Source organism: Hyperoodon ampullatus (genome assembly GCF_949752795.1).
Source record: "Hyperoodon ampullatus genome assembly, chromosome: 10".
Classification (NCBI taxonomy): Eukaryota; Metazoa; Chordata; class Mammalia; order Artiodactyla; family Ziphiidae; genus Hyperoodon; species Hyperoodon ampullatus.
In genome coordinates, this window is record NC_136923.1 from 20,118,716 (window position 1) to 20,132,417 (window position 13,702).

Genomic DNA, 13,702 nt, shown 5'->3' on the forward strand with positions numbered 1-13,702 from the left:
TGCCGCTCAGACATTTCAAAGTTCTGTGCATCCCTGTATATGCCGCCAACCCTCAGCCTCTGCTTTTTAGCTCTTCCATCTCTCTCTGTCTCTCGCTTTACCTCCCTTCTCTCTTCTCCTTTTAACTTTTCTGGTTATCTGTTGTTGGTCTAAGCCCTCTCTGTTGCTAATATTAACCTGAAGTTAGGAAGACAAGCTGGGGAGAGAAATGGGGAGTGAATGAATGGAGAGAGAGAGAGAGAGAGAGAGAGAGAGAGAGAGAGCACATGAGTGTGTGGGCAAGACTGAGCGAGCCAGCGCACAGGCAAGGCTGTTCTCCAAAGTTAACGTGGAAACTATATGTGGATTTATGCCTAATTTTTCATTGTCCCCTTTTTCTCTCCATCACTGAGAACAACTGAGAGTTCACTGCACAAATTTTAAATATGTACACTTACCCCCACACGTACATATGAACACATATTAGGTGTATATAATATATATCATGTGGATATCAGATATATATAGATACGTGTGTGTGTGTGTATATAGGTGGGGGGAGAAAGAGAGAGAGAGAGAGAGAGAATCTTGTATTTGGAAATTCACTGGGCCATGAGGAATGTACTTTATGAGTACAGAAAATTAAGTCCAGCAAGTGTTCCTGTGGATCACACTTGGGTGAGGGGCATTTTAACTGTGGGTTCTACTTCCTGATGTAACTTGTTGATGAACCCCCACCCTATTTTAACAGTAATTCCCTCCTTGGTATAATTAATAGAAAATTCGTTTCTAAAAGTAAAAATTGGGTCAGAAATGGAGATTATTAAAATGTACAATTGCAAAAGGCTGACCCTACAAACCCCATTTATGCAGCCGAGTTCCAAAATGCTTTTGAGTGCTTGATGACTCACTGTGGCTTCTTCCTCTGGCTGGTTCAGTGTAGGCAAGAGGTTAGCCGACTCGGGGAAATTAAAACAATGTTGCACATTATATTGTTACCAGCCATCGAAAAGCCTATTTTGTATGCAAGACAGCAATGCCGAGATATATGGAGAGCCCTAGGCTAAGTACAGAAGATAATTACATTTGGAATTTTACTGAGTTAAGTCATTTACAGCTTCAAATAGTTGCAGAGAAAAATCAGCCAAAACACACTTAAACTTTTTGTTTTGACTTTCAGGATAGAAAGGATCTTTTTTTTTTTAATTAGTTATCATCTTATATGACAAATCATATTTTATTTTTAGTCAGAATGTCTCAAAAGTTATTTTCTTTAAGTAGTTAATATTTTCCCATTCAGACTACAGATATGAACTTATGAGGACAAGTGGGATATTTATACAGGCAAAGGGCGCATCGTAAAATCCCCAAATTCTTACATAAGTCTTTGGAAACATGTTTAAATTTAGCATGTTTATTGGGAAGGAAAGAAGGAGTATATTTATCTCACCCCCAGAGTTCACTGGTCGTTGAAGCATAGGAAGCCCTTAAAGAATTGGGTTGAACAAAACAAACTCCATGGCTATGGCTACCTGAATTTATGTGTCTCAGTGGTGGTGTTTATAAAGTGATCCAAGTTCCTGCATTTATGTATCTAATTGATAAAATTAAAGTTTTAATGATCAGCTAGAATAAATTGTTTACCAGAGGTAATGGTTCACCTAGGTTGGCGTTCCAGACTGCAAATCTGAGTGTGGGGCCACTGTTAACTACTCAGGAACTGACTATCTATGTTATTCACTATTCCTCACTCTCCACAGGAAGCGGGTGGGAGAAGGAAAGGAGTTAGATGATCAGTAAGTCAGGTGGTTATCTTCTGGCAGCTTTAATGTCGAGTTTTGGCGCATGTGGCCTGGGAGTGGTACAGACCGATAGGATGACTCTTGGATTATTTGTGGATTTCATGTAGTCATAGATTTCCCTTCATCCTCCAGTCCTACATCCAACCCAAGGCAGGCTTTTCAACTTTTGATTGGAATCAGAGATGATCACCTGGCCAGAAGTTACTATGTGGTAGTTAACCAGTGATGTTCCTTATAACATTTTTGCCAGCGAGTTTGCTTGAATGGAAGAAGGCAGGGCTAATTCTGAAGAGTTCAGTTTCTTCCAAGCTTGAGAGAGTTGCTGCAACATTGACACAGTGCTTGTCAAGAGCAGGCCTTGGAAAACTACAGACCCTGGGCCGAATCCCATGAGCTGAGAAAGGTTTTTACACTCTGAATAGTTGGGGTAGGGGAGGTAAGAATCAAAGGAAGAATAAATTATATGAAACTCGAAGTTCAGCATCCACATGTAAGGTTTTATTGGAACACGGCCATGCCCATTGATTTACGCATTATCCGTGACTGCTTGTGCTCTACAGCAGAAAAGTTGAGTAATTCCAACAGCGTCTCTATGGTCTGCAAAGCTGAAAATATTTACTATCTGGCTGGCCCTTGCAGAAGAAGTTTCCCAAGCAATTCCTGATCTAGAGGAGCAGAAGAAAACAATTTGCATCACATTATTAGCAACTTGTTCCCTTAGGTTCCTGGCTCCCTAAAGGTCAGCTCGCCCCTTCTTACTTCATCCTTCTTTGCCTTGGTATATAAAACCAGTCTAGTCACCATATTGGTCAGGTTCCCCCAAGGGCAGCTTCACCTGCAGTTATTATACTTGCCGATATTGGGGGTCGTGGAGAGCTGGCCAAGGGATATTCATTCATCCATCCCTTTGTCTACTCACGCATTTAGCAAACATGACCCGGAGCCTGTAACATGGCAAGAGCCTTGTTGGGGCCACTAAGGAGTATAAGAGTGAATGAAATGGATAGGGCTGCCCGCCTGGTTCTTATACTCTAGAAAAAAAAAAAGACTATAAATAAATAGCTCTGCAGTGGCACTGTTCATTCATTGGGTAGCGTTCGCTGACACTAATGCGTTCTTGAAACATCAGAAGCGTGCTCCAAAGAGACTTTCAATGCTAGATAAGGGCCAAACCCAAACAGATTTTACCCATTAGATATTTGATCAGATGAAATGCACAAGAAAATGTCAGCAGTTTTCTGTGCCCGATGCCCTTATCAGGGATTAGATGAAGACTCTTTGGGTGGCAGACCTGGTCTGTTTGGGAGAGTTTGGGGCAAAGTACAGTTATACTCACAGCCGGACCCATTTGAGGCTTCCTGTTACTCTGATGTTTGTATTTCCATTTGCCATTTCATGCACCCATGTCCGGAAGTGTACTTTTTAATTGACTTCACTAATCCTTGTGCCCAGAGAACCCGAGGTATTGGGGAAGCCAGGTCCGTGCAGCAGCTAGGCTCCGTGGAAAGGGTGTTCTTGTGTCTCAGCAGCCTTTCTGTCTCGTTTCCCATTGGCATCACCCACGGTCACCTCTCGGTTCTCCCAACAGCAGACCGATATATGGGGCATGCCCTGTATATGACTGAGCCAAGGGCTACTTCGGTTTCCCTTAAAGAAGGCATTTCCAGGTCCAGGAAATACCTGAACCTCCCAAGTATCTCAAAGTCTGTTACACAATTACCATTTATTAACTCGAATGTGAAAACCGTCTGTGCCACTTAGCACTACAGGAAAGAGCCATCAAGGCCTGAGCGTATTCCCAAAGGGTGATCACTGTTAAGAGTCGGAGGAGACCACCACCCCCCACTCCCTCTGCAGAGCAGTCCTGAGGCCTCTGGTGTTCACGTCTGGGAGGGAGGTCACACGTGCGCCCCCATTGTAAGAACAAACCCAGTAGGCTCATATTGGATCTTACAGTAGAGATCAACAGAGGCTCATTACGTCCACCCTGGAGAATCATTGTGAAAGGATTCCACTGGAGAATTCGGGAGGACAGAGTCAGTCCCAGACGTGACCAAAGCCAGGGAAAGCCGCTGGAGTGCTGTCCCGTGTCCCTTGCCAGCCCCCAGATCTAAACCCCAGACACCTCACCTCTGACCCCAAACAGAAGGCCCTTGCGTTTCTTACCGACAGTCAAACCTCCCTAAAGAATTTTTTGCAATTTTTTAAAAATCACCATTGTTCCCCTTGGAGGATAGTGTGGTTGGCCGTGTTTCCCTTTATGGTGCTCTGTGTACAACACTGCACTCGAACCAAAAGGAAGGAAAAGCCTTTAAGATTCTCATGGCAGAGTTCAAGCGACCAGGCAGAAATCAAGATGACGGGTTATGGAGTCTGGCTTAGACCTATCTATGCAGCACTGGGAGTGAGATGCATCTGTTCTTGTTTTTATTTTTGTTGGAAGGTATCAAAATATATAATGCACGTTTTCTTAGCAGTGGACTCCTTATGTAGAGCTTGTTGACAGAGAAAGGTTGGTTAATTCAGTTCTCATGTTACACCCTGTTACTGGTCTCACTGAGAGAGAAGGCCAGGTGGGGGGCGGGGACGGTGGTCAAAAAGACATCTTAGTGGGCATTTGAAGCCCTTTGGAATGTTTCTTACTGCATTTCATTATTACAAAGGCAGTTGTAATTTTTTGACATCTGTCAATGGACTGGATGGGGATTAACCCCAACTCTTACCAGCAAGCCGAGAAGTGATGTGAGATTCTACACTGTGCACGTAGGCACCTAACATGAAGACAGACGGACACCATAGAAATCGTTTGGGTCGAGGACAGGGAATGTCCTTTTTGAGGTCAGGGGATGGATTCTAAGATTTCACCTGTTAGATGTTCTCTGTTGACAAGTGTCTTCTGGATGATAGGCAGTCATGGAAATGAGTTAGAAGTGGAGGGGAAATCCCCGCCGTCGGCGTGCACGCCCTTACATGGGTCGTGAGTATAAGGCTCCCTCCCCACAGGACGGAGGGGCAGAGACACAGGGAGTGGGGACGTATTGAGAGTCAGGGTCGCCCCCCATCCCCCCAGTGCCATGGCCAGCCTTGTAAGGAAGCACCTGAAGCTTCCGTGAGAGTTGAGCACCTACTGTCCCCCAGATTTAAACGCATATTCATCCAGTTATGTGGGCTCACTCCAAAGGGAGATGCTCAGCCATCGAGCTGGGGATAAGGTATGCTGGTGGCTGGGTCAGAATTCCATTTTGGAAAAAGGGAAAAGCATCCAGTCTAACAGACAACAAGCGAAAACAGTCTTCTGATGGACTTGCCTGTCTTGGAAAGCTGAGACGTTCGTGGTATAGATACAGTTTTCTGGCCGTGTTTATTCTTTTTAATCTGTTGTGTGACCGTGTGACCTCGCTCAGTGCTTAGCTCAGCCTCTTTGGTGTATGAAGATGGACTCTGAAGGAAAGAAGAGAGGAGCCTGGGGGGTTGGGCCTGCGTATTATGTCCAGGGTGCAGCATGTGTCGGGGGGCACGGCTCAGGACAGCCTCCCCACAACGTGCCCTCAGCCTCGAGACCCTTTAAAATGAATACTGAAAGCAGCCAAGGGGAAAAGAAGCCACCCAACCCATGGGGACGAACTGCCTGGCCCCGGGCAGGGAGTGTGGGTGGAGGGGTGCAGACCTTCTATTCATGAGTCATTTGATTCCATTCAGTCGCTGTTCATCAAGCACCTAGTGTATTCCAAGCCCTGGATATAGATAAGTAAGGCAGCTTCTTCCTTCCTGTAATGTGGAGGTGTCAGGGAAAAGAGCTCCTGGCGAGGACATTCCAGGCCAAAGGAGCCTCCTGAGAATATGCCTAGGTTGTAGGAGAGGGAGAAGGAAAGTGGAAGAATATTGTGTTCTTTTAAAAATTCATCTCTCTGTTCAACAGGATGGGATGGTGACCAGCCATTGCAGTTCGCTTACCAGGGACTCAGGGATTCCTGGGACTTGGGATTTTCAGTTTCCGAACCAGGAGAGTCCTGGGCAAACTGGGATGAGTTGGTTACCCTCACAATCCACTGGGATCCATCCGCTGTAGAAGAGATCTGTGGATTGCCCACATTCTGCTTGTAACTGTTTCATAAAGGAGCTCGGCAACCATTTGAAAGGATATTTATCGAGCTCCTACTGTATTGCCAGGGCACTGTCCTAGTGCATTTACCCTTAATTTCACTGAATCCTCACAACCCCTCTGTGAGTAGATTCTACCCTACTTCCTCCATCCCAAGAGTCACGTTTCAAAGGGCGAATCTCACCTTTGGACATCAGTATGTGTCTCATACATGATGAACATGAGCATGTTTAATATAGTATTTCTTCTGGCTCTTTGAGAAGGTGTTACGCAACGGATGGTGATCTTAACAGTGACGGTCCTCTGAGAGTCAGAGGAGTAACTGGTGCCCTCCCAGCTTCCAAAAGAGGGAACTGAGGTATAGAAGATCTGATTAACTTGTCCAAAGCTAATGGCAAATGACGGGCAGGCCCTAGGATTGTAGCCCAGCCTCTGTAACCCATCTTCCTTTGCTTGCTCAGTGCTGCTGTATGGCTTTTTACACAGGGGTCATCATGGCCCTGCTGGGCAGGAACACATTTTCCTCTCCCCGTCTGGGTTCTTCTGGCTGGTCTCAGAGTTCAGTTGACATGAAGACAGAGTAACAGGAGAAAATCAAACGAAAGTGTAGCAACGTGTATACACGGGAGTGACCCAGGAAAACGGAGTCACTTACCAAAATGGCCAGAACCCTCACCATAAATACCATCTTCAGCTAAAGACAAAAGAGGGTGTTGGGGGTAGGGGTTTGGGCCTTCAGAGGAGAGGAAGGCACCTCACAGGGAGATGGAGAAGTAAATGTTTGGTAAATAAATGTTTGTGGGACCACGCAGAAACAGTGGGACACAGAGTGGACTCTGATCTCTGGGCCCTGCCGAGCTTCCCACCCCCTACCTCCTAGCCCATATTCTTTGCAGATCCTGCTGGTGGTGGCTCTGTTCCGACAGGCCCTCTGAATTCTTTTAGGCAGTTGGGGGGAAGGTCAAAGTGTCTGAGACGTTTTGGGGTGGCAAGTTTTGCTCTGCTACACCCCACGAGGTTCTCTGCACACACCCAGGCCTTACAGGCTGAGGGTTTTGAAACTTGGCTGGTGAGGCCACGCTGTCCTCTGGCTCGAGGAGCTTTCTCCCCAGCAGTCCGTGGCAGCGGGGCCAGGGCTGGAGCTCAGCGACACTGGGCTCATTCTGAAGTTTTCCAAATCCATCTACCCCAGGAACTGTAAGCTCTAAGAAAATGTCAGCAGAAAGAAAAGTGCACACGTTGCTCAAAGCAGAGGGAGACAGTAAGCCTAACACAGATCAGTGACTCTGGGGACTTCACCTGTGATGCCTCTACCATCAGCGGGGCTGTTTGTAATCACCTCAGCTTTCCGGACTTTCGCAAATATATTATCTGTCACGGGTCCCCCTTTGGACCTTTCTAACTAACCCCATTCAGAGCAGTTCTCAGGACAGTTCCTCACAGCGGTGGCCTCCTAGAGCCTCGTGACTCTCTGAATAAGCTCAGAGGTGCTGGGGAAAGAGAAGTCCTAATAGCATCACAGCTTCATGTTGCCACTGCTCCGTGCCAGGGGCCAAGAGACGCAGGGTCTCTGCGTGTCTCACTTCCACATCCCCCCTTGGAAAACCAAGACGCCGCTTTTTCATAGTCTAAAATCCTGCTTTACTCCAGGAGCATTAGAATTCCTAGACTATGACAGAGTATCAGTGTGCGTCTGCTTGAAATGTCAAGAGAGTCTTTAATAATAACATGTGAGGAATGTTAAGATGGTGACAGAATACAATAAAAGTCGGGAAATTCTTCGATTGGGGTGAAATGAGCCGTAGGTTGCCTACCCCCTGAGAGCTGGAGTTGGCCTTCAAGACCGAGCTGTGAAGGCCTGCGAATGACCACTGTTAGAGAGAGTGGCTGGAAAATAGCTATTTGGTAAATACTCAGTTTGGTTAGAAGAATTTCATTTCTCCTCCTTCCAGTTGCCGCTTTTTTTTTCTTTTTTTTTTTTTTTTTTTTTTGGCTTGTTTTTCTCCTTTGGATCGTACGCCCTTAAGAGACCCCAGGTGACAAGATCCATTCTTCCTCCGTCAGTTCTGTTGGGACCGTCACTGTATGCAAACCTGCTGAGGGAATCTAGACCGCCCCCCGTAAGGCACGTTCAGTCCACGGAAGAGAGTGGTGTCTCCCCAACGTACCTCGTTAGACTTGGACCCTTGGGGTCTTTCTTAGAAGCACCTCTTCCGTTGTCTGTCCCCTGGAGGACTGGGCTCAGCAAGGTTAGGTCAGATTCCCGTGAATCTGGGGATCATCACTGGACTAATCCGGACTCGCTGCCTCATAACCTGGGTAGCACTGCACATTCCACCCTGCCCCCACTGCCCGAGGTTCTGCCTACGGAGGGCAGCATGGAGGCAGGGAGAGGGGCAGAGATCTGGGCTCCCGGGCAGTGTCCCAGGTGACGTCTGGGATCACAGCGGTGTAGGAAGGTCAGACCAAGCATCCTGTCACCGGGATTCTAGCCTTAGCGTTGCGCCTTCCCAGCTCCACGACCTCGGGTTAAGTTCTCCCCGTGAGCCTCAGTTTCCCCCGCTGTAAAACACGACACGAGGACCAGAAGACTTGACCTAGCCACAGCCGTCTGGGCTTCTGTGAGATCGAATGAGGGGCCTGGCCCCTTCTTCCCTCCATCCTCAGTAATTCCAGCATTTTTTCCCACATCCCAAACCCTTCGCTTATTTCAAGACTTCTTTCCTCACAAGTGAGAACCGCCAAATTGGGCTTAAAATGATTAGTCCTCCTGACAGGGTAGAAAATGATTGTGTTCAGTGAACCCCAAACCAGGTTCCCTTTTCTCTGCTAAAAGAATGAACGTGATCTCTCTTAGTTTTTATCTTTGAAGGTGGTGCACGGGGCCCCTAGCCTTCGGCAGTTATCAGCAAGTCTGGAGCGAGACCCCCGTTACGGTCTTGCCCAGTGTGGACTATCTAAAACCTAACTTGAGGCCATGGGTAACAGAAAAGGGGATGACCTATATCAGCCGAGGGGAGAAAAAGCATTTGCCTAGGATGAGGGACAGATACAGTGAGAAGCAAGGAAATAAATCCATGAGAAATGGGCTTATCTTTCCTGCGCTTCTGGTTCCCTTCTTTAAACCATCAAAATTCTCTCCCCAGTTAGCCCAGCTGCAAACTCCATCGAACCCCTGTTATGTTGATCCAGATTCCTCAGCCAGTAGAAGTCTAGATAGACTTGACTGATTTAACTTTCCTATTTAAAAAAAAAAAAAGGGGGGGGAGAGAGAAGGAATTAGGTTTTTTTGAGCATTCTCGAAGCGCTAGGCTCTATGCTAAGCTTGTTATGTGCAAGAATTTATTTAATCCTCAAAACAACTCTTGAAAGTTCAGAGATTATTATTCCATATTTAGAAGGAGAAACAAAATACTTGAAAAGGTTACATAATGTGCTCAGAGTTGCAGAGCCCGGATTCAAATCCATCGAAGTGTGCTTGTTGGGTCCACGTCCTTTTTAGCCCATTTTTGACTCTGCTGTCATGCTTCAGAATGGGTGCACAAGCGTGCTAATGTAAACAAACACTGCACAAGCAGCTCCCCTTAATGTGTGTCCTGTTGTCATTCCTTTTATGCTAGGCGGTACTCCTGTACCCACCGGGAAAGCTTTGAGAGGGTAATTCTCTCTTGATATCACAACATAAAAAGATGGGTAAATTTGTCAGCTGAATTTTTAGTTGACCTTCGGACTGAATTTCCCATCTTCCTTTTCTTTGCTTGTCATGGGATTCAGTAGAGGGAATGCTGGAATATATTTGCTAATATTAAATGTTTGTATTCCCATATTATAATAATGAAGGGATGCCATGAAAATTGACGGGGGGATGGTGAGCTCATGGAATGATGACATACAAAGCCCTAAAGAATCTGCAGGCTTTTCGAAGCACCAGTGAGTATTGTAAATGCAGGACAGGCACTTGAGACAGAGGAGGTGGTTTCACTAGGTGTGAATTTTTAGCCATTTTGCATTAAAAAAACCCAAAAGGTGAGTTTGGCGGATTTTTTCCTTCAGTTGCTAAAACAGTTTGTGGTAGAGTTAGAGCTGTTATTGAGGATAAAAATCCAAAACCCTTCCAAGAATATACAGGACATGCTAGTTTACACTCATAAACAGCAACAAAAGCTTGGATTTTTGCCTCTTCCTGTAACCTTGCCCATCTTTCTATAGTAAAGCAGAACTAGGATGGTAGACTTGAGGTTGAGGCAAGATAAGGAACCTGGGTAATTCTCAAAATGGACGATGAATTCTAAGTAATATTCACATGGAAAAATAAGAAAAGATTCCCTATGGCAGTAAACCACCAGGGTTATGGAGGTGGCTGGGTATACAGATTCTAGGTATGTGTTTGCCACGTGGTATTACCACCTTTGATCAGTAAAAGGTCAGCCTCGTAGACATTTGGAAGGAAGAGAGAGGTGATGGTTTCTTTTGGTGCTGGGAATTTGGATTTCCTTCTACTTGGTCTTTGTAATTGCTCCATCAACAGTGTTTACCCCCAAATTAAGTCACTAATATTCATCAGACTCTTCAGTAAATATCACCTCCCACCCTTTAATTTGTAACGTTCAGTACAACAGACTACTTCTTGTTTTTGGGGGGTTTTTTTCTTTTTCTTTTTTTTGCGCTACGTGGGCCTCTCACTGTTGTGGCCTCTCCCGTTGCGGAGCACAGGCTCCGGACGTGCAGGCTCAGCGGCCATGGCTCACGGGCCCAGCCGCTCCGCGGCATGTAGGATCTTCCCGGACCGGGGCACGAACCCATGTCCCCCGCATTGGCAGGCAGACCCTCAACCACTGCGCCACCAGGGAAGCCCACTTCTTGTTTTTAAAAAGAACGACATATATGCCTCCATTCCTTCTGCTCCACAGTAATTTTAAAACAAAACATTTTTCTTAATCAAAGAATGTTTTAGTTGTAACGTCGAAAAACTTAGGACACTTACATAAAAAAACAAATAACTGGAAAAATGCCATTGCTAACATTTTAATTGTTCTAACTGAGCCACTTTGGAAAACTAAATTCCTTTAGCATTATGTGTTCAGAGCATCTTTTAGTTTGGCTGTTCAATAACTGACTAAAGAACAGAGGGTGAATAACATAAAGTGGCTCCTAATACGGTATCATTTTCATTTCCTGTTTGTTGGAAGATAAATGCTAACACTGGAAGGCTTTTTTTTTCTTTCTTTCTTTCTTTCTTTCTTCTTAATTTATTCCTCCCTGAACCACAAGGGAATAAAAAGGAAAAAAAAATCAAATGTGATATGGCTTGAGACTGAGTCATCCAGCTAGGATAAGCCGAAAGCTTTTTCTTTCTTGTGTTTGTACCCTTTCCCTTTTCTCTGCCTTGCCCCAATTCCTGAAACATACCCCTCCCTTAAAACACACTTTGCTTTAAAAATGTGAGTCTTACTTGATGGGGGCGGGGGGCAGATAATTTTAGACTTAAAAAATTAATTGTTATTTAAAAGATTTAATGTTAATTACGTGACATTGATGGAATGCGTCTCTCTCCAATTTTGTTTTGTTTTTGTTTTTTGCGGTACGCGGGCTTCTCACTGCTGTGGCCTCTCCCGTTGCGGAGCACAGGCTCCGGACGCGCAGGCTCAGCGGCCATGGCTCACGGGCCCAGCCGCTCCGCGGCATGTGGGATCTTCCCAGACCGCGGCACGAACCCGCGTTCCCTGCATCGGCAGGCGGACTCGCAACCACTGCGCCACCAGGGAAGCCCCTCTCTCCAATTTTAAGGCATTATTTTGGACAAATAGTCTATAAAAGTACTGAATTAAGATTTTTTTTCCATCTCTTCCTCCCCTCCCTCCCTCCCTCCCTCCCTCTTTCTCTCTCTCCCTCCCTCCCTCTCTCTCTCTCTCTCTCTCTCTCTCTCTCTCTCTCTCATATTAATCTCTTCTACATTTCCCCCAAATTCTACAGCTGTTCTCTTAACTATATCTGTACCTTTGGGGGATACATTTCCCACTTCTTTTACAGACATAATTATCATATGTCCCCTATGCTCAACGATCTTGAACTATCAAAGATACCACTGTGTATGAAAGAGTCCAAGGCAAGCATAAAGAAGGCAGCATGTAATAAGTAGTATCTGAGTGCCTACTACATACATCCAATTAGAAACTCATGTGCCTTCAGAAGATAATGTTTGATAGAATAAGGAGACTTGAAGTTTTGGTACGATGAGACTAGCACATAGTAGGTACTCACATACTGAGTCCGTGAATGAGTAAGCTTATTCTGCATTCACTTGCAAATGGGGGCTCATCCGCCCTTGTAGCTCTCTGCCTGCCTTGCCAAAGTTGCTGGCCAGTACTGTCTTCACCTGTGCCTACCTGTGAAGAAAGATGGAGTTAATTTTGCATAAGTGTATCTGTGTGTCTAGGAGTTTCTCCACAACCCCAATGGATGAATTTACGAGTTTTTAGCTCCCTAGCTTATTTTCCTTTGGCTTCCTCATGAATCAGGTTGGTTAATAGGCGTGATTCACGGTTTTGTCTCATAGCTGTCTGTGTTACATGGGACTCCTTGGTGCCAGCAGGTCTAGGACTTCCCAGTTAAAAGCTTATGCATCTTGTGTGGAGAAATCGCACACTAACACCTCTAGTTACTCGGAGTTTGGCAGTGGTCATATAGATTTCAAAATGATTAAGCAGTGATGCACATTTTGTCATGCGCCAGGGGGCCATAGTGTCATTTGGAATGTGTATCATTTGGGATGTTAAAGGAGTAATGCATCTGCATTCAAAGAAATAACAAAGCATCTTCTCCCTACCAGCTTGCAAAAGACAAAGAGCGCCTGCAAGCCATGATGACCCACCTGCACGTGAAGTCTACGGAACCCAAAACTGCCCCTCAGCCCGTAAGTACTGAAATGACCCCCGTGGGGAACCCTACAGTATTTCTTCTCTGCTTCCCTACCCCAAGGATGGAGGATCACCTAGTCTGGCAGCTCTGAGTAGTGAAAGACTTAAGCTCCGTCTGGTTCTGATTACCTTTTATGAAGAGGGCAGCGTGCTGGGCATTTAGGGAGATAGATATGGGATGATTCAGGCACAGTCGTTCGCCACGAGGCCCCACCATCAGCTCTTCTTTGGGACAGATGATTGATGCTACACCAAGGTACTAAAACACATTACGAGAGCTCACTAGAAGGGAAAAAGCAAAACAGAACAGAAAGCAATCTTTCTGATTTCTCAATGGTGGCAACACAGAGAGAAGACAGCCAGACCAGGAAAGCAGAGGTAAAAGGCATGTCAGCATGGTTTAGCCAAGAGGCAGTGGGTGTGAGGAAAGGAGTGAGGGATAGTCCAGTCCAGTCTAACTGCAAGAAAGGAAAGAAAGAGGAAACACACTGTCGGAATAGTCAGAGGCTATAATTACGGAGAACATCTAACGGTTACTGAAGAGTTTGAAGCGAAAATAACTCCTTCGCGGCGAGGAGACCAAACATGGTGCCCTGAAATTACATTTCACTTTTAGGAGTCTCTTACTTCTTGCATTGTTCCCTTTTATTTGACTTTCAAGAGCGTCACCAAGCACAGACGGTTAATATCTAAGTGGAAGGGTGGTAGCTGAACCCCAAATCCTGTCTTGAGCCTCATGACTTGTTGCAAGTTGAGCGCTTTCCCAGTTGTGTTTCTTGTATACTTACAGTTCTCAAAATCTAGTAGCTTCAACTGATTATTCACAATGGGGAGAGTGCTTTGCTTCTTGATTTTTAAGATTTGTAAAATTTAAGGGTACACTGCCTTTATTTGATTTTGCT

General features: G+C 45.6%; 1 protein-coding gene across 7 annotated transcripts in view; it reads left to right on the forward strand.

Annotated features, from left to right (window-relative positions):
- Window positions 1-13,702, forward strand: part of FOXP1 (forkhead box P1) — a gene marked incomplete at its 5' end in the record, with an annotated part of 227,711 nt that overhangs the window by 186,621 nt on the left and 27,388 nt on the right. For all 7 annotated transcript variants that reach the window (XM_079713295.1, XM_079713294.1, XM_079713297.1 and 4 more), the window contains one exon: window positions 12,713-12,796. In XM_079713295.1, the coding sequence (XP_079569421.1) occupies window positions 12,713-12,796 (84 nt within the window). The remainder of the gene's footprint in view (window positions 1-12,712; window positions 12,797-13,702) is intronic.